General features: G+C 46.6%; 1 protein-coding gene and 1 pseudogene across 2 annotated transcripts; one reads left to right on the top strand and one right to left on the bottom strand.

Annotated features, from left to right (window-relative positions):
* Positions 1-6,442: 6,442 nt before the first annotated feature.
* On the top strand, positions 6,443-8,115 carry LOC132227349 (DNA/RNA-binding protein KIN17-like; annotated as a pseudogene).
* Positions 8,116-23,313: 15,198 nt separating this feature from the next.
* On the bottom strand, positions 23,314-25,342 carry LOC132239735 (eukaryotic translation initiation factor 2D-like). 2 transcript variants are annotated; one of them, XM_059706510.1, is made up of 2 exons: positions 25,019-25,157; positions 23,314-24,959 (listed from the first exon to the last, which is right to left on the bottom strand). In XM_059706510.1, the coding sequence occupies exon 2, from the start codon at positions 24,868-24,870 to the stop codon at positions 23,449-23,451; it is 1,422 nt and encodes a 473-aa protein (XP_059562493.1). In that variant the 5' UTR covers positions 24,871-24,959; positions 25,019-25,157; the 3' UTR covers positions 23,314-23,448. The 2 variants fall into 2 exon arrangements, with proteins under 2 accessions (XP_059562493.1, XP_059562486.1); XM_059706503.1 differs by having other exon boundaries at positions 23,314-25,342.
* Between the last annotated feature and the right edge of the window lie 1,142 nt (positions 25,343-26,484).

Genomic DNA, 26,484 nt, shown 5'->3' with positions numbered 1-26,484 from the left:
GTTAGCATGGTAATCTTCAGAAGAGGGAAAAAACCCCCCACCTCATTTCTGTGTACATATGTGAGTGTGTGTACCAGTTATGGGGGTGGTGTGTGAAATGGGCGATGATGTGTATCTCTTGCCTATAGATGTCCTGGCATAAGAAGCCCAAGAGTTAGGAAGAGGGAGAGTTGCTCTCTGTGGGAGCAAGGGAGAGAGGTTTGCTGTCCTTGACTGACCTCTCTACTTTGTTGGTCCTGGACATTCTAGGTGAGTTCATGGAGATGAGTGGCCCCTGGGTTGGCATGATTCTTCCTAACTTTCTCCAGTCCCCAGTTCCATTCCTAAGCCACCCCTGGCTTCTAGTCACTATGCCCCAGCTAACTCATCTCTCTCTTCTGTCCTATGGTTCTCATGCCTGTCCTTATTCCATCCTTCCTTGTGTCAGTCTTATTTGAAAATCACATTCATCTTCTACTCCCTTATAGCCCTCTCTTGCTCCATGTTGGGATTTTATATCTTTTGAAAATAGTCAAGATTGTTCTTCTTTCTGATCCTGATGTTCCCCTTATGGAGCCATTCTCTAGCTCTATTCCAGCTCTTGATATAGTATTGTTTGAACTAAAGATGGTTTCTGTCCTGGTTGGTAAGGATATTGGGCACGGGACATGGTCATGGGAAGGAAAGAAAGCACTGCTGGCTGAAAGTAGACGTGGCTAAAGGGGAGTCTAAGTGCTCCTGGGTTGGGAGAAGGCAAAACACATGAGTCACTCTGCTTGAATTCTCCTGACCTCTGCTCATTTACCTCAAATGCCGATTTCGTCAGTGACCCAGAAACACATGAAGAGCCCTGGAGTCTAATGTACTTCTCCTCAAGTCTCCTTTCTATAGTCTTACAAATCCTCTGTACCAGAAGAAATAGCTCTCTAATGTCCATATAATTGTGTCCCTTCTAATTCATCCTTCTGAATGTCCTGGCAAGATCACTTAGGTTGAAAGCAGCAGAGAATTGATGGTATGCTGGGTGTTTTTTTGTTTGAAAGACGGAAGGCAGACAGATTGTCTTTTTAAAGGCATGGCTGAAAAAAATTTTGGGGGGGCATTAATTTCAACAAAACCATATTGTTTCAGTCTGTATTTTCACGTAATTTATATGTTTTTCTGATAGCAATGAGTATCAAATTAGCCAATATTTCTTGAATTATTATGGTTATTAGATAGGTTTTCTAAAAAATTAATTTTAATTTGCAAATATATTGCTGTTAAGGACATAGCAACTGTACTGTCAATACAATTCTTAAAGTAATACTTAGATTTTGAAATGAATTGTGAGTTTTACATATCATGTTCTAACATTGTAATTGGGTTGCATATATTAAGTTAAAATGATTACAGAAAATATTATGCAACATTTTAATTTTATCATATAAAGAGCTATAACTTATGTTGCAATTTTACTGCATATATATATATATATATATATATATATATATATATATATATATATTATTGCTTTCAGAGAGGAAGGGAGAGGAAGAGAGATAGAAAGAGAGAGAGAATCATTGATTGGCTGCCTTCTGCACACCCCACATGGGGATGGAGCCCACAACCTGGGCATGTGCCCTGATCGGGAATCAAAGCATGTTCTCCTGGTTCATAGGTTGACACTCAACCCCTGAGCCATGCTGGCTGAGTCAATTTTACCACTTCTTAAAGCAATATCTAGATGCATAGAGTATTATACAGAATTATCAAATTTCACACATAGATGAGAGAGACCCATCACTCATCTGCCCCCTCCACGTCCATTACTGGGGATCAAGCCTGAAACCTGTGCATGTGCCCTGAGTGGGAATCGAACCAGCGGCCTCTGGGTGCATGGTACTGTGCTCAACCAGCTAAGCCACACCGGCCAGGAAGAACTTTCAGTGTTGGTGGTCTGCCTTTGAGAAGCTTGGGTTTGTTACTCTGTAACTCAGTACTTGGATGGAGATGGTAGGCTAACATATACAGATATATCACAGAATTTATTTGCTCTTTTACAACATTAATATGATTATACACTTCAGAATGTGCAAGTGTCATTTAGAATATAAATAGACCTTCAACTCTTCAATTCCTTGCCTTGCCTGTTTTTCTATATCCCCTGTTAAAACACGAGAAAGCACCTGCAAGCACTCTAGCAAAAAGCCTACAGGAGTAGACCTCTCTTAAGTCCTGCCTGCCTCAGTAGCTACTCTGCTACTACCCTAGCTTAAGTCCTTATTTCTCACCTATTCGCCTTTACTGCCTTCAGAGTCCCACACTCTAGACTATTTTCCACAATGCATCAAGAGAGATCTTTCTAAAACACAAAACCCTTCTCTGGTTTTCCACCATGTTGATAATAAAGACAAAATGTCTGTGTGGCAAGATAGACAGAGGCAGAGAGAAAGGTCAGATTGTTTATGGACTCACCCAGTCTTCCATTAATCACTCAAGCGCCATCTGTACTCTGGCCCCCTTCAGTTAATAATATTTTTCTAATATTTTTTCAATACTGTCCCATCCTCTAGTTCATCCTTTGTTTTTTCACCCTCCCCATCCACCTGGCTAATTCCCACTCATCCCTGAAGGATGGACACAAGTATTGTCTTCTTCAGAAAACATTTCTCTGCTCGACTCCCCAAAGTGAGTTAAGAACCTTGATCATGTCCTCTCATGGCAAAAATGCTAACACAACTCTTATCACAACTCCACTGTCACCATTTGCTCACTTGTCTGTTTCACCACCAAAGTTGAGCTCACAGAAAATACGTCATCTTATTCACCTTTTTAAACAAACTTTATTGTTGAGAGTATTACAGATGTCTCCCTTTCCTCCCTCATTGCCCGCCTCTACCCAGTTTCTGCCCAACTCCAGGCCTTCACTACCCTATTGTTTGTGTCCATAGATAACGCATATCCTAATATATAAAGAGCCAGGGTCCATCATGACCTAAACATCCCGACGGATGACCGAACACCAGGCTAGGATCCCGGCCGTTGCAGCGGAAGTCAGTCGTGGGTCCCGGCCACCCATGGCAGGAGTCAGTCCTGGGTCCCGGCTGCCCATGACCGGAGTCAGTGGTGTGGTGGCGGTAGGGAGCTGTGGGAACGGAGCCATGCTTGCCATCGGACTGGCCTCTGGGTCCCTCCCCCCACTTGCAGGCTCTGGGGAACCAGAGCCATGCTGCGATGGGACTGGACCCTACTCGAGGGGTCCTGGATTGTGAGAGCATGCAGGCTGGGCTGAGAGACACCCCTGCCTGAGTGCATGAATTTTCATGCACTGGGCCTCTAGTCTATATATATATAGAGGGCAAATCGCATCCTGCCCACCCCCTCAGGATCCCACCCACTCACGAATTCATGCACCAGGCCTCTAGTATGCATATCAGATTGTTGGTTAATCTCTTCCAACCCCCCTCAAACCTGTCCTTCCCTCTGAGATTTGTCAGTCTGTTCCATGCCTTTAATTCCATTTTATTTATCACTTTATTTTGTTCATTAGATTTCTTGTTCTTTTATTTTGATTTTTAGATTTAATTATTGATAGAAATGTATTTATTGCCATTTTATTGTTCAGATTTTAAATCTCCCCCCCCCCCCCCTTGTTCTTCCTCTTCTTAAAGAATACCCTTCAGCATTTCATATAATACTGGTTTGATGGTGATGAACTCCTTTAGCTTTTTCTTGTCTGTGAAGCTCTTTATCTGACCCACCATTCTAAATGATAGCTTTGCTGGGTAGGTAATCTTGGTTGCAGGTCCTTGCTATTCATCACTTTGAATATTTATTGCCATTTCCTTCTGGCCTGCAAATTTTCTGTTGAGAAATCAGCTTACAGTCATATGGGCACTCCCTTGTAGGTAACTGCTTGTTGCTTTTAAGATTTTGTCTTTGTCTTTTAATTATGATGTGTCTTGGTGTGGGCCTCTTTGGGTTCCTCTTATTTGGGACTCTCTGTGCTTCCTGGATTGTAAGTCTATTTCTTTCACCAGGTAGGGAAAATTTTCTGTCATTATTTCTTAAAATAGGCTTTCAATATCTTGTTCTGTCTCTTTTCCTTCTGGCAAGCCCATAATGCAAATGTTGGTATGCTTGAAGTTGTCCCAGAGGCTCCTTATACTATCTTCATATTTTTGGATTCTTTTACTTTTTGCTCTTCTGATTGGGTGTTTTTTGCTTCCTCATATTCCAAATCATTGATTTGGTTCTTGGAATCCTCTACTCTTGAATCCCCATAAATTATTCTTTATTTCAGTTAGTGTATGCTTAATTTCTGACTGGTCATTTTGCATGTCTTTGACATTCTCATTAAGGTTCTTGAAAGTCTCACTAAGTCTCTTGATGCTCTCATTAATTCCCTTGAAGCTTTCATTACATCCCTTGAAGCTCTCATTAAAATCCTTGAGTAACCTTATAACCACTGTTAGGTTTGCTTGCTTCCACTTCTTTAATTTGTAACATGTTTCTTTGTTTCTGCATTTTGGCTGCTTCCCTGTGTTTGTTTCTATGTATTAGGTAGACCTTCTATGTCTCCTGGAATTGGTAGAGTGACCTTGTGTAGTAGGTATCCTGTAGGGCCCAGTGGCTCAGCCTTTCCAGTCACCTTAGCTGGGCACTCTAGGTGCACTGCATCCTGTGTGGGCTGAGTGCATAGTCTTATTGTAGTTGAGCCTTGATTGCTGTTGGTGTCACAGGAAGGAATTGACCTCCGGGCCAATTGGCTGTGAGAATCAGCTGCAACTACAGTGGAAGAGCTGCTGTGAAAGGGACAGCCCTATGGAGCAGGACTTGCTTTAGTGGGGCTTTGGTGCTCATTGAGTCTTCCCCTTGAGTGTGTCACTTGTGGATGTGTAGAGTTGTGATCTGGTATGGTCTGAAACTGTCTACTGGGTACACTGGCTCTGGGGTCTCCAGGGAGGTACAAAGACAGCCACTGCCTGGGGCTACTTGACAGGAGCTACAGAGAGACCTGCAGATGGCTGCTATTTGTATTGAGATAGGAAGTGCCCAGATGAGGCCCAGCTGTGAGGCAAGGAAGGCTGGTGCTAGTGTCAGGTCTTAGGCCACTTATTGATAGATTTAGGGCATGTTGACACCAGCTGCTGCTTTTCTGAGAGACTTTAGCAAAGTCTGAAGCCTGAGGTGGATAGGCCTTTCATATGGAAAAATTGCTGCAAATGGGTTGGGTGGGGCTGCAAATTGGGTGGGGCAGGGTCTTGGAATCACCAGGGCAGAGTGAACAGTGTGGGCCATGATGATGGAAACTCTGACATGGCTGCCAGTCAGCCCTGAGACAGGAGAGGTCCCAGCAGAGGAACAATGACCCCTGCAAACACCCTTGTCTGGGAGAAAGCCACCCCTGAGTTCCTGCCCTGATGTCAGACAGTCCAGTTCCCACCTGTATATCCCTGGACTTCCCCAAAGTCACCACCTGGTGCTGGAGCTAAGAAGAAGTGAGACCATGCAAATTTGTGCTCAGGCCCTTTAAGAGGAACACCTGGGTCTCCAGCAGCCTCTGTGTCACTCAGCCACAATCTCCTGTGGTTTTTACAGCTCAAAGTTATGGAGACTTCTCTTCCTGGCTCTGGAACCCTGGGTGGGGGGGTCTGGTGTGGGGCTGGGACCCCCTGCTCCTCATGGAAGGCCTTAGAGATATACCCCCTGATTAAAAATGCTACAAGTAGGTGTCGGACCAATTTGTTCTGTGCCTCTGCCCCTCTTACTAGTCTCAATGCACTTTCTTCTTTACTTCTCTATTTGTAGTGTTACAGAGTAGGACAATCTTTTAGGCCTGCTTAATGACCTAGCCACCTCAGCAGCTTGACAGCCTGTGCAAAGTTTCTAGGAACTGAGCTCACACACCTGAGCCACGGCCCACAAAGAACAGACAGCTCACAATTAAGAACAGTCCTGACCTTTAAGTTACCCAGAAATGAATAACAGGAGGATGATGAGTAGCTTGGCTAAAACTACGCAATTAGATTTTGTAACTTGGCCTTGCTTGCTATGGGAACCTGAACACGGATGTAGTTGTCCCCTTTAAATATTGGACTCTGCAGATGGTCGGGGCCGCTTCTCTCTTGGGCTTCCCGAGTGGAGGAGCGGACACTGGCCAGTCAATAAAGGCTCTCTAAATTTTAACCAGTCTGGAGTTCTGGTCATTCTGTCGCTCGCGCTCCACAGCAGTAGGACTCCCATTCAGCCGGATTCCAGGTGGTTCTGAATGATGGCTGCTCTGTATTTTAGTTATAATTTTGATGTGGTTGTGGGAGGCGGCAAGCTCGGTGTTTACCAATGCCACCATCCTGGTTCTTCTTCTTATTCACCTTGTGTCCCAGTTCTGGGCCTGAAATGTGTTACTCATAATTTTTGAGGGCAATGGAAGAATGAGGGGATGGATAAAGGGCTAGATTGCTGTATGTGGAAACAAAAGTTACAATCAAATGGTGTAATTGAGGAGAGTTTAACAAAGGGACCACTTATAAAGGTGTACACAAGGTAAGGGAAATCCAAAAGAAAAGAGGTAGTGGCCCCGCCCACCCTGTCAGCCCAGCTCCCCTTCAGGTTGTCAGGTCCAGGACACTGGGCTCCAGAAGATTATCTCATTGCTGTGGGTGGTCACGATGGGGAAGTCAGATTTTCTTACCCCTAAAGCTATTGCCAATGGAATGAAATCCAAGGGGCTTCAGAAGCTGCTCTGGTACTGCCAGATGTGCTAGAAGCACTGCCGGGATGAGAATGGCTTTAAGTGTCACTGTTTGTCTGAATCTCCTCAGAGACAACTGTTGCTGGCTTCAGAAAATCCTCAGCAGTTTACCTATTATTTTTTAGAGGAATTCCAAAATGACTTTCTAGAACAGTGGTTCTCAACCTTCCTAATGCCGCGACCCTTTAATACAGTTCCTCATGTTGTGACCCCCAACCATAAAATTATTTTCGTTGCTAATTCATAACTGTAATTTTGCTACTGTTATGAATCGTAATGTAAATATCTGATATGCAGGATGTATATTCATTGTTACAAATTGAACATCATTAAAGCATAGTGATTAACCACAAAAACAATATGTAATTATATATGTGTTTTCCGATAGTCTTAGGTGACTCCTGTGAAAGGGTCGTTAGACCTCCAAAGGGGTTGCGACCCCCAGGTTGAGAACCGCTGTTCTAGAACTTCTCAGGCCATGCTTTGGCACAAAGAGAGTTCGCAACAATGTGGTTGTGATGAGTATATCAGTAGCTGAGAGCACATCCACATGAATGCCACTCAGTGGGAGACTCTGATGGATTTCACAAGTGGCTGGTCAGAGAAGGCTTGTGCAAAGTAGACAAGATGCCCAAAGGCTGGTGTATTCAGTACATCGACAGGAACCCAGAAACCATCTGCTGGCAACTGGAGCTAGAGAGAAAGAAAAAGCAGGGCCTTGATGATGAAGAAAAAATTGCCAAGTTTATTGAACAACAGGTGAGAAGAGGTCTGGAAGGGAAAGCAAAGGAGGCCCCTATTTGGGCAGAATTAAGCAGAGAAAATGATGATGAGAAAGTGACATTTAATTGGAATAAGAGAGCATGGAGTTCAACAGCAACATCTCCCAAGTCAAGTTCTTTGGGACCAAGTGCATTGAAGGTGATAGGGATGGCAGCGTCAGTGAAGTGGAATCTTCCCATAGCTCAGTGCAACCAAAAGAAAAGAAGAAAAGGAAATCTGCACTGGATGAGATCATGAGATGGAAGAGGGAAAGAAAAGAGCTGCCCGAACAGATTGCTGGCTGTAGCCTGAAATCATTGTGAAAATTATAACCAAAAATCTGGAAGAGACATAACAGAAAGGGCACTGGTAAGGAAGTAACTGACAAATAGACAGTGGTTGTAGAGATGATTGACTCTGGAGACAAGCTGAAATTTGACTAGACTCATTTAGAAACAGAAATTCCAGCGCAAGGAAAAATAATTCTCGTTTTAAACGGAGGCTACAGAGGAAATGAAGGTACCTTAGAATTCATCAATGGGAAGACCTTTTCAGCTACTATAGTCATCGAAACTGGCCCTTTCAAAAGATGCAGAGTGGAGGAAATTCCCTACGAAGACATTTCTAAACTTGTTTGACTTTTAATATTTGTCAATATATTAAAATCCTAAAGCATCACATGGGTGTTTGTTCCCCAAGGCATTATGAGATCTACTGTGTGAGGGTGTTTCCTTTGTATAAAGCAAATGGATTGATTTAAATATTACTGTATAGTTGTTTGCTCAACTTGTAGAAAAGTCTAGCTGTATCTCATGAAGTAGCAAAACTGGGTAAATTTGTCTTTCTTGTAACAAGACTACTACCATTCCAGACATCAATGCTGCATTCAAAATCAGAAGACACTTAGCTGGTTGGTGAGGAAAGAGGACTTTCTTTTCTAAAGTGTTGCCTTTTTACCCGGTTAGCTTCCCAGAAGGCCCCTCGGTCAGAACTGAGTCACGTGGTCATTCCAGTTGTCAGGGAGAATAGAAAAGCCCTGCCCCAACTTCGTTCAGCTTCAGTCTCCTGGCAGCTGGTAGAGGGCTAACATCCTGGGTGCAGCTCCAGAAGAGAAGGATTTGTTGAAGAAATCCCGACCCGCAGAGATGAACCCTTTAACTAAAGTGAAGCTGATCAATGAGCTGAATGCATGTGAGGTCCAACTGGGTGTGGTCCATCAGGTGTCCTGGCACTCCCAGTACAAAGACAGTCCCTGGATTTCCCTTGGAGGTCTTCCTTATGAACTGACCCACGGGGACATCACCTGTGTGTTCTCACAATATGGGGAGATTGTTAGCTATGTAAATTTGTTTTTCTCACTTTTGTTTTCTTTATACTGTTTCGTTGATTTTTAAAAAATCTTCATTAAAAGAACATTATTGTAAGAAAAAGTTTCACACATGTTATCCAAATCTACATATATACAAATTTAAGAGTAAAGAAATTGTTGAGTATTGCAAAAGGTGCATCAGCTGCCACGTACAACTTTGGGAATATTGCACTAATTTGTGAGTACCTTTGGAACTGTGCATTGAAACGTGAGGGGAAACAAGAAAATAGATACTTGGCACCATGAAATACATTGCAGTCATGCAATCTGAAAGACAGAATTTGATAAGTTAGTGTTCTCTTTTATCAATATGTTTCTGCTGTCCAGATCCTTCCAATATATGGAAGCAGTGTCTGTCTGCAATCCTGGCAGTGGCACCATCTATAAGCAGTCTTGTCACCTAGATGTAGTTTCCTTTTAAAGATCTGGGCAAGATATATGGAGATGTTTCCCTTGAATTACCCTTGAATTAGAGCCATGTCAGTCATGAAAGCTGAGAATTATGGGCTACACTGGATCCCAAGTGACAGAGGGATCTCTGTATTCTTTTTAACATATGTTTTTATTTATTTCAGAGAAGTAGGGAGCGGGGGAGAGAGATAGAAACATCAATGATGAGAGAGAATCATTGATCGGCTGCCTCCTGCATGCCCCACACTGGGGATCAAGGCTGCAATTCGGGCATGTACCCTGATCAGGAATCAAACCTTGACCTTTTGGTTCATAGGTCGATGCTCAACCACTAAGTCATAATGTCCAGGTTCTCTGTATTCTTTAATATATTTATTATCTTATATATTTACTAGGGGCCCGGTGCACGAAATTCGTGCACTGGGTGTGTGTGTGTGGGGGGAGTGTCCCTCAGCCCAGCCTGCCCCCTCTCACATACTGGGAGCCCTCAGGCGTTGACCCCCGTCACCCTCCAATTGCAGGATCGGCCCCTTGCCCAGGCCTGATGCCTCTGGCCTAGGCATTGGGCCCGGGCAGCGGGGACCCACAGCTGCAGCGGCCCCGCGATCGTGGGCTCCGCTTTAGGCCCAGGCAAGGGACCCCTAGCTCCTGGGACTGCCAGCTTCGACCGTGCCCAGCTCCCATCACTGGCTCCACCCCTACTTCCTGCTATCACTGGCCAGGGTGGAAAAGGCACCTGATTCTCCGATCATGGCTGGGGGGCAGGGCAAAGGCGGCCCTAGGGCTGCCTTTGCCCTACCCCCCAGCTCTTAGCTCCCCCCTGGGTTTCTGATCACTGTCAGTGGCAGGGGGCTTCTTCTTGCTTTCCCTTTCGCCTCCCTGCATTGTGCCTACATATGCAAATTAACCGCCATCTTGTTGACAGTTAACTGCCAATCTTAGTTGGCAGTTAATTTGCATATAGCCCTGATTAGCCAATGAAAAGGGTATTGTCGTACGCCAATTACCATTTTTCTCTTTTATTTGTTACATTGGGGCTTTCTTAAATGTGAGGCCCAGGGAAGGGGCCCCTTTTCCTGGGTCTAAGGGCAGTTCTGGCTGTATCTTCAGCACTTAGACAAAGTCAGGTAGTCATAGTAGATTCCTGAGAAGTATCTGATGAAATATATTCTGTGTGAATGGGATGAATGTCTGAAAGAGATATGGCTCACCATATAGTTGGTGAATTTTAAGAAGGGGTGCATTAGAGTACAGATAGTGGGGAAAAGCTTTCAAGGCAGGAAAAGTTTAGAATTGTTGACCATGAAGAGACCAACATTTAGGAATGTTCTCCAAACAAATACAGATAAAATCTTAAATTTGCCTTTGTATGGATATAAGGAGGGTAATTTCTACTTAAACCATGAAGGCTGGGTCCTGAGTTCAGATTGTAAGAACACTGTTTCTTCAGAGAGCAAGGGATAAATAGCTCTGTTCTGAATGGGGATTGATAGATTGATTGTGAACTTTTGTGCTAGGGTGAGGGACTGATGTATGGAGAGGAATTGTGTCAGGATATGAAGAAGGATTGTATTAGGGTTAGGAACCATGGAAGAAAAATTGCTAGATTGTCTTAGAAAAACAGTGTGTTATGATATGCTCCAGCCAGGTGTGACTCTGTTTACCCCCTCTTTGTGCTTATGAACTTTCTGTGAACTTCTAAGGAACAGCTAATGGAATGCTTTGTATCTTTTTCTAACACTGTTTTGCTATAAAGGATCATAGCAAAACACCCTTGATCTCTGCCACATGCTCCGAATCTCCCAGAGAGGGAGATAGGCGCTGTGGTCAGCTGGCCAGCTTAATAAAGGCTCTTAAATTTAAATTCTGAGTCGGTGGTCTATCTCGCTGAGCCAACCCATAACATTTGGAGGCCTGCAGCGAGATACCCGGCAGGGAGGAGAGGGACCCCTTGTTTAGGGCTGGAGGCTCTCCCCTGGCAGGGAGGAAAGGGACCCCCCTATTCAAGGCAGGAGGCTCTCCCCCGGCAGGGGTGAGAGGGACCCCTTGTTTAGGGCAGGAGGCTCTCCCCCAGCAGCGGTGAGAGGGATCCCCTATTCAAGGAAGGAGGCTCTCCTCCACTTGTTGCCGGGCACTCAGCGAGATACCCCACACCTGTGGAGAACGACTACCAAAGAGGCCTCCACTCCACCCAAAACTTTTGATTCGGAAACCGAGCCACCTGGACTCTCGAGAGAGGTAAGGACCGGTCGTTAAACTGGAATTGGGACGTCCCACGGAAGGACCTATAGGGAGGGCTGGACGCAGCGGCACTCCTGGTCCTGACCCGCGGCCACGACGGTGGCCGGGGGTCCCTGGTTCGTGCGGCTATAGGCTGCACTGGGTTTGTCTGTCTGGTATTTGTTTGTCTTGGTGTTTATTGTCAAAAGGTTGTCTGCTTCTGTGTACACCCTGCTGCAATGTTTTTTGAAAATTTTCAGGACTTCAAGGAGCGAGCTGTAGGTTCCGGGCAACCTTAGGTTGCATTTGGCTGATTTATTTTGTCTTTGTTATTTGTTGTCTTTGTCTTTGTCAAATGGGATAGGGTCAGTCATCTTCGTCGACCCCCTGTCAGTCAGGCTCACTCTGGGTGAGTGGAAGGGGAGCTTGATCACCTCCCGGGAAGCTATAGAGCTCCCTCAGGAATTGGAAAATTGTTAGGAATTGTGTGGATTGTTTAAACTCTGAGTGAATGTCTGGTGAAAGTGTGTGAATGTGGAGGGAGGGGGCCTGCCCTCTCCTCTCCTTTGTGTGGCTCCACAACTTCGGTTATGGAGTCCGAGTGGGCCCCAACCTGTGGTTCCGCGATTCGTCATATGGCATAACGGTGACTCACCCCCATGTGGAGGTGACCAGGACCGGGGTTTATACGGGTGCACCTTAGCTAAGCTCCCAAGGGATGCGGCCAGGCAGGCGTCTGCATGAGGATCTGTGAAAACAGGTCACCCCCTCCCTTGTCTGTCTCTCACCACCAATCATCATGGGGTCGGGACAAAGTTTGTTTGTTTGGGACTAGCCAAATTACTACAGAGAAGGAGGACTGGATACAGCTCCAGCCTGGGCTGGTCTACTAAGAAAGTGTAAATCATTACTGGTCTGTGTAGTAAAAGCTACTTTGATTTATTCTGCTTTCTGTTGATACGCTTGGCTGAATGTTTGGGCTGGCCCCTTTAATAGTCTTCAAAGCCTCTTGCAGCTGCGAGAATTATTTTTTCTCAGAGTCTTTTGCTCACTGTTAAAGGGGAATCAGCTTACTTAGTTAATAAAGATTTCTGTCTATCAGTTGCTCTTACCTGGGTTGTAATTTACTGTATTAAACTGAAGTTCTGGGGTAGATTTAAAAGTTATAATGTTAATGCTTTTGATTTACAGCGATTCTGTGAATGGGAGTGGCCCACTTTCCAGGAGAGGTGGCCGGATGCAGGGTCTTTTGATCTGACCGCTGCCTACTGGGTCCATTATGTCATATACGGCCGCCCAGGGCATCCTGATCAAATTCCTTATATTCAGGTTTAGATTGACATATTGTCCAAGAAACCCCGGTGGATGAGGGCTTGCCTCCCGAGGGGAAAATTGGGACAGAGACAGACAATTCTTTTGGCCGGGTCCCAGAAGGGAAAGGCTCCCCCGGTCCTTCAGGGAGAGAGGGGGAGAACCTGCAGGACCTTGTGACATCTGCCAGTCCTGCAGTTCCTATGTTGCCACTACGGCAGGCCGTTCCTCTAGATCTGGGGCTAGACAGGCAGCCCTCTGGGGAAGCAAGGCAGACCGAGGCGCTATTCCCAGCTCCAGACCATATTGGGGAATGAATGATCAAAGAAGGGAGGCTAGATGCCTGAGCTGCCTGCAGTGGCCCTAAAAAAAGCAGCAGCAGCAGCAGCAGCAGCGAGAAAGTACTTAGGCCTTTGGCTTGCAGGCTACAGCAGTTAAGCCATAAGCCAATGATTGGTACTAGCCTTCCTACAGCCCCAGAAATAGAGTAGCAAGCCTGAGATCTATGAAAACTGCAGATAGAGCGAGTAAAAGCTCCCTGCTTGCAAATGTACTGAAAGGGTTTAGTACCTGTTGCTGCTGGAAGAGGAGGGGCTGATAGCCCCTTCTAGTACACTCCCTTCAAAGAGGCCTGGTCGCTGCTCTGCCATAAAGGGGACTGGTGGGAAGACAAGGAAAGCAGGGCCCTGTAACTAATAAACAGAGTTAAGAAAAGGGCACTCTCCCTAGACCTGGGAGCCATCAGGACTTCGAAATTCTCCAAGAGAGGAGAAGTCTGACTCAGAGACTAGCCGAAACCTCGTTGGGTTAGGAGGACCGGAGGCTGCATATTGAACTTATAGACTGCAATTTGCTAGGCAGAGGTCCGAGCCCAGTTGTATAGGGGTTAAGCTACCTATGTACAGCAAAACAACTTTCTCCTGTGCCAGAATACATTTTAAGGAAATTGGACAAACTGTATTTGTGGCTAGAAAGAAGAACTGGCCTATGTGTAAACTGTCCTGGAAGAAGGCTATGTGGGGTGAACCCAAAAAGTAAAGGGTGTCTCGCTGCCGAGAGGGCAGTTGCCCAGGTGGGCAAAAAGAATACCCATTAAATTTTGGTCTCTATTGAGAAAGAGTTGACAGCAACCTGTATGCTGTCTTACAGGCCTGTATGACCATGCCCATGCCAGGGGTGGCACAAAACCTCAACTGTAGGAAACTGGGGAAGGCCTGTCTAGAACAGAGGGGGTTAATAAAGTGATAAATACTAGCCCTCTGTTACAAGAATTACAGACCCTGTGAGGTCCTGTGACATATAAGACCCTGTATGGAAATAAAGCTCCTTTAGTACAGATTAAGGGCTGTGTTTCCCTCCAGGCAACCCAACTGGAACCCCTATAGTAACAGGGGAAAGGAGGCTCTCAATCGGTATCGCCAGACTCTATTAGGGGGCATCCAAGCTGCTGCTTGGAGACCCACAAACCTCTGTAAGGTGACAGAGACAGTCCAGGGGCCTAACCCTGATGCCCCGGAAAATCGGAAGGCTGTCAATGTTGCATTTGTTTCCCAGTCGGCCCCAAATATTAGAAAAAAATGACAGAAGTTAGAAGGCTTTGAGGGGAAATCAATCTCTAAGTTGGTTGAGGTGGCCCAGAAGGTTTTTGACAATCGGGAGGACTCAATGGCAGGTTTAAACACCCGGATAGCCAAGGTGCTCCTGGCCCTGAGCGAGGAGGGAGGCCCAAGGGGCCGGAGAGACAACAAGGGCAAAGAAAAGCCTCGCGGAAGAAAAGGAGTCCAACCCAGGCTTGGGAAAAATCAATGTGCATTTTGCAGAAAGGAAGGACATTGGAAAAGGGAGTGCCCTGAACGTGGGGGGAACCGACTCCCTCCCATGTTGGTGGAGGAGGTGGATTGGGGTTGTCAGGGCTCAGCTGGCCCCCAGGAGCCCAGAATGACCCTGACAGTGGGGGGCCAAAAGGTGGACTTTCTTGTGGAACTCATAGCACTCACTCAGGCTCTCTGGTGGGGAAAGGGAAAAAGAGCAAACATTTTAGCTTCCTGAAAACAGCTGCCTTGAACCCGGCCACACTCCTCCCTGACGAGAAGGCAGAGGCCCCTTTGCATGACTTCGAGGAGACACTGACTACCCTCACTTCCCTCCGCGAGTACCTTGTGGACCAGCCCCTGCAGAATCTGGATGAGACCCTCTACACCGACGGGAGCAGCTTCGTAGAGGAAGGTACCCGGTATGCGGTATGTGGGGCGGCAGTAGTGACATGAGGAGGAGCCAGGGGAGATCTAAAAAGCCCTGGTGAGTGCCCCGGCACTCGTCCTGCCAGACCTACCCAGGGACTGCAAGGATGTATCTTCTCACACTGCCCTTACAGGAGGCCAAGGAAGTGGCTAAAAGACCAGTAGGGCCCCTAGAAGTTCTCGTAGCCCTGCCAGCACGAAGTCTCCCAGAGAAGCCTACTCATCTGCCAGAGGAGCAGTGGCTAGCTGAGAAACTAAGGGCCCGGGAAGGAGAGGCTGGATGGCTAATTCTGCCAGACAGGAGGCCTATAGTGCCAGAAGCCCTGGGGCAGACCATTGCTTCCCAGGCCCACTAGAGCACCCACCTGGGGGGAACGAAGCTATCAGAACTACTGGGAAGAGAATTTTACATCCCAGGGCTCCAGAAAATATCCCAAGACTTGGCTAGAAGGTGCCAAGTGTGTGCCCGGGTGAATCAAGGGCTCCCTGTTGTCGCCGCGCCGGGACAGCGATTCCGAGGTCAGAACCCTGGAGAACACTGGGAAGTGGACTTCACTGAGATACCAGGAGGACAAGGAGGGTATAAATACTTGCTGGTTTTCATTAATACCTTCTCTGGCTGGCCTGAGGCATACCCAACCAAGGCAGAGACAGCACAAGTAGTAGTTAGAAAACTCCTCACTAAAATTGTCCCCCGGTTTAGCCTACCACTATATATGGGGTCCGACGATGGCCCGGCATTTATCGCCAAAGTTACAATCCATAGTTAAGGCCCTGAGAGTTACTTGGAAATTGCATTATGTTTATAGACCACAGAGTTCTGGACAGGTAGAGAGGATAAATCGGATCTTGACGGAAACATTAACTAAGTTAAAATTAGAGACTGGCGAAAACTGGGTAAGTCTCCTTCCTTTTGCCCTCCTCAGAGCTAGATGTACTCCGTATATAAAAGGACTCACCCCTTTTTAATTATGTTTGGCAGGCCGCCACCTCTTCTTCCCCGCCTAAGGGAGGAAAAAATTGCCTGGCTGTCTACCTGAAATTTGCTTAAGTCCTTACAGGCTTTGCAGAGCAGCGCCACGTCAGCACAACGGGTGGTGAGAGCCTTACGGGAGGAGGACGTGCTGAGATCCAGTCCAACACAGCCTGCCTTCTCTCTGGGTGATCTCGTCTGGGGGAAGCGCCACGACCTAGATGGGATGGACCCTACCAGGTGGTGCTGAGCACTCCAACCGCCATCAAAGTCGCAGGAAAGAGGCACTGGAAATTGTAACCCCGTCCTCCTCATGCCTCTCACCTGGTGAACTGACCAATGGGAAGAAGAAAGACATGGGAACTAAGACTCTATGTCAGCGGCCGAGCCAATTCTTCACCATCAAATGCCGGACTCTTCCCCGGTGGCTCGACCCTACATTGCCAAATGCCTCCTCAATTTCATATCGTAGAGGAGGGCACTGAATCAAAGATTTGATTCGGGCATAAGACCAGTAGGGAATATGCTAGGGTGAGGGACTGACGTATGGAGAGGAATTGTGTCAGGATATGAAGAAGGATTGTATTAGGGTTAGGAACCATGGAAGAAAAATTGCTAGATTGTCTTAGAAAAACAATGTGTTATGATATGCTCCAGCCAGGTGTGACTCTGTTTACCACCCTTTTGTGCTTGTGAACTCTTTATGAACTTTTAATGGAATGCTTTGTAGTTAATTTTTTCTAACACTGTTTTGCTATAAAGGATCATAGCAAAACACCCTTGATCTCTGCCACATGCTCCGAATCTCCCAGAGAGGGAGATAGGTGCTGTGGTCAGCTGGCCAGCTTAATAAAGGCTCTTAAATTTAAATTCTGAGTCGGTGGTCTATCTCGTTGAGCCAACCCATAACATTTTGAAATTAACTGGAGTAGGCTTCGAAGCCTGAATGTTGGATGAAACTGTGCCAAACCAAATTGTGTGGCATGAGATAGTATTTATACATTTTCCCAAATGTTATGTAGATGTACTGTGGAAAGTCATTGTCACTGTGGTAAAATAATACACATTCTTTACATAACTGTCCATCAGAGGAATGGGGAGGCCCAGACCAGGGAGGTATAGGCATAGAATAGGATAGCAGACCACCCTTCTTAGAGAAAAATACTTTGTCTTTCGAATTTATATCAGAGCAACTTAACCAACTGACTGCAAAGCTGGCTAAGAAGTTCTCTGTGTGGAAGTATCCTTGAGCTATGCTTTGTCAAGACCACTTGCCTCCTACTCCTGCTTTCCTTTTCTATCTAGAGCAGTGGTTCTCAACCTCTGGGTCGAGACCCCTTTGGGGGTCGAACGACCCTTTCACAGGGGTCACCTAAGACCATCGGAAAACACATATATAATTACGTACTATTTTTGTGATTAATCACTATGCTTTAATTGTGTTCAATTTGTAACAATGAAAATACATTCTGCATATCAGATATTTACATTATGATTCATAACAGTAGCAAAATTACAGTTATGAAGTAGCAACGAAAATAATTTTATGGTTGGGGGTCACCACAACATGAGGAACTGTATTAAAGGGTCGCAGCATTAGGAAGGTTGAGAACCACTGATCTAGAGGCTTAAGGGGAGAAGTTCTAGAAAGCAGACTTGGCAAATTTCAAAAGGTAAGAGAGAAAGATAATTTTTATAGACTTGCACTTTTCCAGAAATTTTAGGTATCTGCTGAAAACTGTCTGACATTTCTTATCTGTATCTCCTGTCAAAGAAAATAACATCTGTAATGTGGAGAATCTTAACTGCCTTAGGCCTTGTAACAAACTTAGGTTGTAAACTACCTTCTGGGCTACATTGATATGGATCTACAGAATGTAGGGGAAAAGTCCTCCATTTAACTACTTGCTTAGGGGAAGAAAGAAATTTGTGGCTCCTTATCTGGGGGGAGAAAGAAATTTGGCTGTAGCCTTGGCAAGCTGTCAGAAAATGATTATTGGCATATAAAGAGAAATTCATGATAGAGGATTTTTAGGGGAGCTCAGAGATGCAATATGTCTCCAGCAGTACAGACGTCTGGGAAATGTTGGACTCACGGTTTAACTTTCTGTGACTGTTTAACTGTCTGTAGCCTCAGGTTGGGCTGAATACCCAGAAAGCCAGAATGCCACCCAAAGATAAACGTCAGGTCCAGGAAGGAGGTTAATGAATGTAGAGTGTGATAACTGCCTGATGTTATCTCTTAACTTAGAAATGCATTATTCTCTCTGGTTATCTCCATGACTACCACCATATAGTTTTACTATTAAAACCCTATAAAAAAGAGACCCTGTCCGGGGAGGGTGTGGATTTATTCCCGGCCGGCCACCACTGGCAGCAAGCAGCTGCTTTGCCTGTGTATGTAAATTTCTCCTATTAAAGCTCTTATGAATTTGAATAAGGCTATGTGTCAGCTCTTCAGAATCAACCCTGAATTTAGATTGGGGCTTTCCCTTAACAGGATTATAATTAGTGAGATGAACTGTGGGAAATTATTTAACCTCATTAGTAAAGAAATACATGTTAAAATATTAGGACACAGTTTCTCTTAATAAAATAGCAGTGAGACCTATATTCTATGCATAGCAGATTGCATGTAAATAGATGCAAACCTTTGGAGGGCAGTTTGCAATATGTCAAGAACCAAAAAGATGTTTGTGTCGTTTGATCCAGTGATCCCCCCTTCTCTTTTTTGGGGGGGCCTATTCTAGAAACATTTAGAGAGTTCCTTCCATATGATAGATAGCACTCTAGAGACTGATGTTAGAAATTGTGCCCCTCAGAAACCAACAGTCAGCTGGGGGAAAACACACCTATAACTAGATAATAATACGAACAATGAGAAGAGAAGGGAAGATGGGGGTTAACTGCAGGTCTAGGAGTGTGTGGCAGGGGATGGGGAAGCTTTCCTCCAGGAAATGACAACAAATTGAATCTGGAAGGATGAATAATAAATTCCCTAGAAGACCAAGAGGGGACAGATGTTCCAGGCAAAGCCAGAACAAGACCTGGAGGTGACTGTCCATGGTTCACCATGGCTAGATAATAGGCCTGGAAGGAATTTCTGGAACTTATCCAAACATTTTCCAGGATGACTCCAGAACAATATTTCACACATTTAATTCTTTCCCTTAACTCTGGTTTTTATTTTCTGTCTAGAGCAGGGGTCCTCAAACTACGGCCTGCGGGCCACATGCAGCCCGCCAAAAACATTTATCCGGCCCGCTGGGTGTTTTTGCCGCCGCTGCCTGTTGCTTAGCAGTCAACTCGTCCCGGGCCCACAGTGCGCATGTGTGGAATGTGCACTGCACTCTCCCACTCCCCTCCTTCTCTCTGTCTCTCGCCTCCTCCTCTCAGTCTCAGGTGTGATCGGACGAGCCACGAGCTTGCCTGTGCAGAGCCTGCTGCTGCCTGAGGACTGAGGTAAGAACAAGTTAGGATTTATTTTTTTTTGAAGTTAGGAGAGCCTTTTTCCAGAATGAAACATCTGAAATCTCCAACCAGATCTAGACTAACTGATGCACACTTGCATCACTTGTTACAACTAGCAGTGACAAATATGGAACCGGACATTGACCATCTCATTAGCCAAAAGCAGAACCATAGTTCCCATTGAAATACTGGTAAGTTTGTTGATTTAACTTTACTTGTTCTTCATTTTAAATATTGTATTTGTTCCCGTTTTGTTTTTTTACTTCAAAATAAGAAATGTTCAGTGTGCATAGGAATTTGTTCATAGTTTTTTTTTAAACTATAGTCCGGCCCTCCAACTGTCTGAGGGACAGTGAACTGGCCCCCTGTTTAAAAAGTTTGAGGACCCCTGGTCTAGAGATACAAAGTCACCTCTTCCCTTTAGACATTGGTAAATCATACCACCTTGCCACAAACTCCCCTATGTTAGCAGCAGGCAAGCATATGCTGTGTTCTCTGGGTCCCTTTACCTCCACGCAGGAATTCATGACCCTGAGTCCCTAGTAAGAAGCAGAGATGAGTTCTCGGGTGGGAGAGATTGGCAGCTGAAGTCTGTCATGGAGTACTTGCATGATCCTTCTATTTCCTTGGCATTTCATCTGGCAAGGGGCCCTGGAGTTACCTTGGCAGAGGGGAGAGTTAGGCCATAGTATAGGGGGAAGCGATGGGACATACTCTAGTAGTCTCCAGAGAGGAATGGACTTATTCCTGCTCACCAGCATTGTCAAGAGGGAGGTGGGAGGATCTTTATTTTTTAAAAAATATATTTTTATTGATTTTGGAGAGGAAGGGAGAGGGAAAGAGAAACAGAAACATCAATGATGAGAGAGAATCATGGATCGGCTGCCTCCTGTACACCCCCCACTGGGGATCGAGCACACAACCCGAGGATGTGCCCTTGACCGGAACCAAACCGTGACTTCTTGGTTGACAGGTCGACGCTCAACCACTGAGCCACTGTGGCTGGGCAGAGGTGGGCGGATCTTTTAGAAGGGCCAGAGAAGGTCAGCAGACATGATTGATAGCTTAGGGATTATAACCTACAGGAAAAGTTAAAAGAAAGGCCTTGGGAAAGGAAGTTTTGCATCACTAAGAAGACTCAACATATAGTTGGTTTTTACATTCCAACTCTTCTCAAAATGGGACAATCTCATTTGGTTACAATTGCATTGACCGCATTAGTCCCAAAGGCATTCAGATAAGCAGCGCACATGAGAAAGCACTCTCTAGTATTGAGCCATGTGGATACTTGAGCAAGGATCTGGGAGGCTCCGGAGAACTCTACCAGTAAGAGAAACCCTGTCATCACCCTGCCACGCTGCAAAGGGCTGATGGGCGAGAACCTAGTTCAGGAGTTTTCCTTTCACCAGGGCAGCCCCATCTCACTCCATAAAGATTTACTTAGCATGTGCTATGGACCCTGCATCATAGTGAATATGTATCTTTTTACTTCAGTTTTCTAGATGAGGGACAATGATTCCTGTTTATGGGCTTGCGGCAGATCAGAAAGAGGTCAGAATCACAGGGAAGCCCTGAACCCAGGAGGAAGGAAGCTAGGCAGGGCTGAGTGGTCAGGCTGAAAGAAAAACAGACTGTGGAGAGCCCCAGGGGTGACTCAGGCTGTAGTGCACAAAGCTAGTGAGGGCATTTGGAGAGCTGATCCAGAGTGTGGACTGTGACAAAAAATCTTGAGACCAAAGCTGTAGCGCTGGTAGTGGAAGGAGAAGAGTACTGGGGGTGAGGGTTTTTCTTTATAGAACCAGGAGGGCATGCAAGAGGCCATCTAAGCAGCACCTGTTCTTTTCCTCAGATCTCAGCTTCTGCTCTCCACCTCCCCTGCCCACCCCCCCCCACCCCCTCCTGCCCAATTAAGGGTCCCTCAGGCCCTCTTCCCTTCCTTCCAGCCAACTTTCAGAAACCTCCTCCTCACTGGGAAACCATGAATACTATTTTCCCTCGGGCTCTTTGATATCCTGGCTTCAAGTTAGAGAACCCCAGGACTACTTAGGGGAAGCAGGGCTTGTGGGGAGCAGTCAGGTGGAGGCTGGTGTAGGACTTATGCTTTCTATTTAGACTTTGTTCTTCCTTAGCCTCTTCTCATCTGGATAAAGGGGGACAATCAGACCCCTTCCCCATATGACCTGTAGCAAAAAAGAGGTTCAGGGCGCGGAGGCAGTTATTTGGGGATTCCAGGAGTCCAGGCTGTTTTCCGTTTATTTCTTTCCATCTTCCAGCCCATGCATGGGTCTGATTTCCCCAAGGACCACTGGGCGCCTGCTGTGCAGTCCCCCCACACATTGCTTGACGTCCTATTCGAGTGTCAGTACTGAAAGCCTCTACTAATGGGGTAGTAGCCTACTCAGCTCCACCGCATGCAGTTTCTCCCTACAGCTGGGCACTATAATAATGTACCTTAGGAGTAGGGGCACTGCACACCTCTCCTGGGGCAGATCCCAGACTCTAATTCTGTGGGGTCCTCAGCCCAGTGCCTAGTAAAGGGACCTCATGCCTGGGATCAAGACCGTGAATGTAAGGATTCTCATTGGAGGGCCAGAGGAAGCTGTGGTAACCCTTTTGTGGTACTGGGGAGAGGAGTGGGAAGGCAGGGGGTTAGGGCCCAAATGAGGTCAAGTGAATGCAAGAGAAAGAGGAGGCTGGGGATGCTTTCTTAGTTTGTAGTGAAGCAGGTTTCTAACTGTGGGGGACTTTATTTTTATGGGTAATTTGAAGGGCTTGCCAATATTCCAGGCTGCTTCTCACCTAGCTGCCTGACTTTGGGCAGGTCATTGAAATTTTCTGAAGATCAATTATCTCTTTATAAAATACTTACCTTAACTCAAAAGGCTGTGGTGGGAATCAGATGAAAAAAAACAACTTTTGCAATCCCTAAAGCCCTTTACAAATGTAAGTTATGGCAACTGCTGTACCGAGGAGCAACTAGGTGAGCATCATGGATTTTTGGGGATAAGAAGAGGTGGACGACTGGGGAAGAGCCACTCTGTCTCCTCCTCGTAATTGCCCTCCTGCCAGATGAGTGCATCGCCCCTGCCACATCCCAAGCTGACTTGCCTGTTTTCCAGCTTTTTTATTCCCCTTTTCATCTGGAGAATCTTCGCTGGATGCACAGTGTGGGATGGAAGTGGGGGTAGCATCTACTTCGGGGGAGCGGGGGGCTTGGTCCCACCCTCTGGTGATGCTCCCTGAGTTATGGAGCCGATTTGTTCAGGAGCCGCTGTAATAAAACTCCCAAAGGCGTGGGTCCTGATCCTGGCTATCAGCGACTTGGCGGCTCCAACCCTCTCTTCTCCCGCAGAGGCGCCGCCGCCGCACTGGACGGCAGAGGGCGCTATGCTGCTTGCTCTGGTGCTCTTTCCCTCTTGGTTCTACTTAGTAAGGCTGGCCCGGCTTTGATCTTATAAAAACCTTTTTGAGCCCAGAGGAGAACGAACAAGAAATAGATACGTAAGATCTAAATATCTCATAACAGATCAGCTTCCACGCACAAGATTTTTACCCTTTCACAGTGAAACGGCCCCACAAGCTCGGTCTCAGTCTCCCTGTGGCCTTTGGGATAGTCACACTCTTTTCCAGTTTGTTCCAATCTTTTACTGCTTCAGTAAACCTCAATTTTGTGAACTTCAGTTTACAGGACTTCAGATTTAACGGACAATAGTTCCAGGCTGTATGCAATTATGTGAAAATTAGCACCCTGTTAATTTTAAAATGATTTTAACCAAGACTTGCTCATAATTAAATTAACAGGTTATGTTTGTTATTAATTCACTGCTACTTTATTTATCTATTTTTTAGATTAGAATAAAAATTTATTCTGGTAAAGAATTATATATTTTTTATTTGCAAAAGCTGAAAACGCTCCTGTGAGTGAGCAGCCCAGAACCTGGATTCCACGGGATCGACCACATGAAGCAAGAGTCTGTCACTTCTTCTTGCCAGTCTTGGGGGCCTTTTCGAGGCCTTGGCTGTGTTTCCGAGGAAGCTGATATTCTTCAAGCAACAGCCGGCCGAGGTGGTGGACCTGGTTTCCCTGGATCTGGACCTGCAGGCTGTCCTTAGCCCCAGGGGCAGGAGTGACAGTGGTGCTAGCCTGGCATCGCTGCTGCAGGGTGGCAGCCACTGTGCATGGGTCCAGACCGTAGGCCTCCAAATTCCGGACCACAGTCACCTTTTTATTGGAAGCTCTCTGTGCTAGGGTGATGTCAATGGGGCAGATTTTGCCTTTCTTCACAATGGGCTCTTGTCCGGGAAAGGTCACTTGATAGGCAGGCTGCAGTTTTTCCAAACATCTGGTCAGAAGACTGTCCCATGGAAGCTTCATGACTATGTGCTGTTCACGTTTCTCTAAGATGCAGTCACACAGGATGGGATCCAAGTGTACGAGATTTTTGTTGTCTGCATCAACCAGGTCATTTTTCTTGGCGTAGTTAATGATGATCATCCGGACCTCACTGCCCTCGAGAATGCTCCCCTTCTTGTGGCCAGACTCCTGGAAGAGCAGGCTCATGCTGGCTGGGACACAGTAGAGGGGTTTTATATCTGGAGGGCGATAGGGCTGTTCCCTGCTACCCTCCTGGATAGTGGGGGAGGTCGGGGAGGGCTCAGGTATGACGAAAGATGTGATCCTGGGGTGTTTCCAGTCCACAGCCACAATGCTCTCCACCCCTTTGCTCAGCTCCTTGACTTGTATAATCTGCTCCTGCTGCATTTGCTGCAGGAACTTGGAGAGCTTTTTGTAGCTTGACTTCTTTATGTCCAGTTGCCGTCCTTCAGGGCAGCAGGAGAACACATGGCTACCTAGGAATGCGCTGGTGAGTAGAGGGAGGTCGGTCTTTTTGACTCGGCACTTCAAAGCATGCAAGAAACATTGCTGTAGCAGTTCATCTATTTGCTCTTGAAGCGTCTTGCTGGCTGCAGCTTCTGGGTTCAGGCCCTTGACGCCAGGGTCTTCTGAAGCTTCTGGTAGGGTCTTCTCCCCACACATCTGCTGATCTTCCCCATTCTCCTCCTCCTTTCTCTCCAGGGTAAGGCGCCTCATGTCATCCTGCAGGGTGGGGCCTGCCTGGACAGATCCCTTCTTTTCACTGACATCTGAGGGATCCAGGACCAGTGGGGCAATGAAAGGTGGAGAGGACTTGTCTCCAGATCGCCACAAGTGGTCCTTGTAGGTGTGGAGCACAGAGAAGCCCCTTCCCTTCAGGCCTGAAGTCAGCATCTCAGGTGTGGACATGGCAGCCACTCCAATGGCCACAGGGGCTCTGTTTCCCACCAAGACAATGGCACAGAGGTCACCCTTCTGTACCTGAGGCAGACCAGCAGGGGGCACCACTATTCCCGGCAGCATCAAATCTGCTCCCCCAACCAGTTTTTCGAGCACCAGAGGCCATGTTGTGAATGCTGGTAGAAGATCAGGATATGACCACAGGGTGTACACTGTCGGGTACAGATTTTTCTCCAGTTCAAATAAGACGGGGTTACCACCACTCACGTACACAGTCACGGCATCCCCTCTGTGAGCATACAGCTTCACGGTGCTGAGCTCTTCCTTCCCAGGCACCAACTCGGAGACCTGGTTGGTCCCCCGGGCGGGGAAAGCAGCTGCCACGTCAGCTCGAAGCTTTCTCCTGTCCGATCCCTTGATGGCCGTGTTGGACTTGACACGAAAGGCCTTGGCAAACATGTGTGCTGGAGCGGCCTGAGGAAGAAAAGTCGAGCATAGAAGCCAGAGGCTGTCAGGAAAACGAGAGTGTAGCGTCTGCCCACCCTGCAGCCCTGGGCACAGCCATGCTGGGGCCTGGCTGGGATATGGGCCCGGCTGGAAACTGCGGCCGCGCAGCTTTGCGGCCAACCCTGGTGGCCAAATTCACTGTTACTTTAAACAAATTTTAGCGACTAGGGGCCATATGTTGGGGAAAACACTAGTAATTTTACTGATGTCAATAAATAGTTCATGTCTACAACTATAGTCTACATATTTACAGCCAAATCACCACTTGTAAATAATGGTCTCTAAATGATTAGCCTGTGATCACATCCCATCTCGTGTGTTAATTGATTTTGTTGTCACTTGGTGTGACCTTCTGCAGCAATTTTAATGCAAGCCAGCCCATGTTCAGACATGCGCTAAGCCACGCCCCAGCCATGTGCATTTGTTTACTCAGTGACTGGTGAATGCACACATTTACTAGACCTACTCAGTATATATATAAAATTACAGTAATACAGAGAAACCAAGATGGTGGCATAGGTAAACACCTGAAATTGCTGCCTCGCACAACCACTTCAAAAATACAACTACAAGACAAAAACGGACATCATCCAGAACCACAGGAAGGCTGGCTGAGTGGAAATTCTACAACTAGAAGGAAAGAGAAAAGCAAAGCACACTGAGACTCACAGGAGGTGCGGAAGTAAAGTGAGGAGGTACAGAGGCACACGTGGAAAGGGCTGGCAACTGAGGACGTGGCTGTCTTTTTCAATCGGGAGGGAGTCTCAAGCTCCCGACTGCTCTGAACTCCAGTTCTGAGCGAGTGTCTGGGGACCCAGACTCATATGGGGAGAAACTGGACTGTCTGGCATCAGGCAGAACTTGAGGGTGGCTTTCTCTCAGAGGTGCTTGCAGAGATTATCTTGGAACAGTGAGACCCCAGGCCTCTTAGGGCTGGGCTGAGGATCAGCCATAGCTGTTTGCTCCACCCTATTGACTCCCTGAGACCCCGCCCCACCCAAGCTGTGCACAGAGGCTTTTGCATATGAATGGCCTGGCCCTTTGCAATCTAAAATTACCTAACAAATTGCAGCTGGGTCAGAGAGACCAGAACATCCAAAAGAAGGCCCAAGGCCCCACAGGCGCTGGCATTGCTTCACAGCTGGGCCTCTAATGGGCACCTCCAAACCCCAAACAAAGAAGAGGAATCTGCAGATCTCTCCATAGCCCCTTCTGGGTAGCCTCAGGCAG

Source organism: Myotis daubentonii, chromosome 1, assembly GCF_963259705.1.
Source record: "Myotis daubentonii chromosome 1, mMyoDau2.1, whole genome shotgun sequence".
Lineage (NCBI taxonomy): Eukaryota > Metazoa > Chordata > Mammalia > Chiroptera > Vespertilionidae > Myotis > Myotis daubentonii.
Note: the sequence above shows the minus strand (reverse complement) of the source record. Positions and strands in the feature narration are given on the sequence as shown.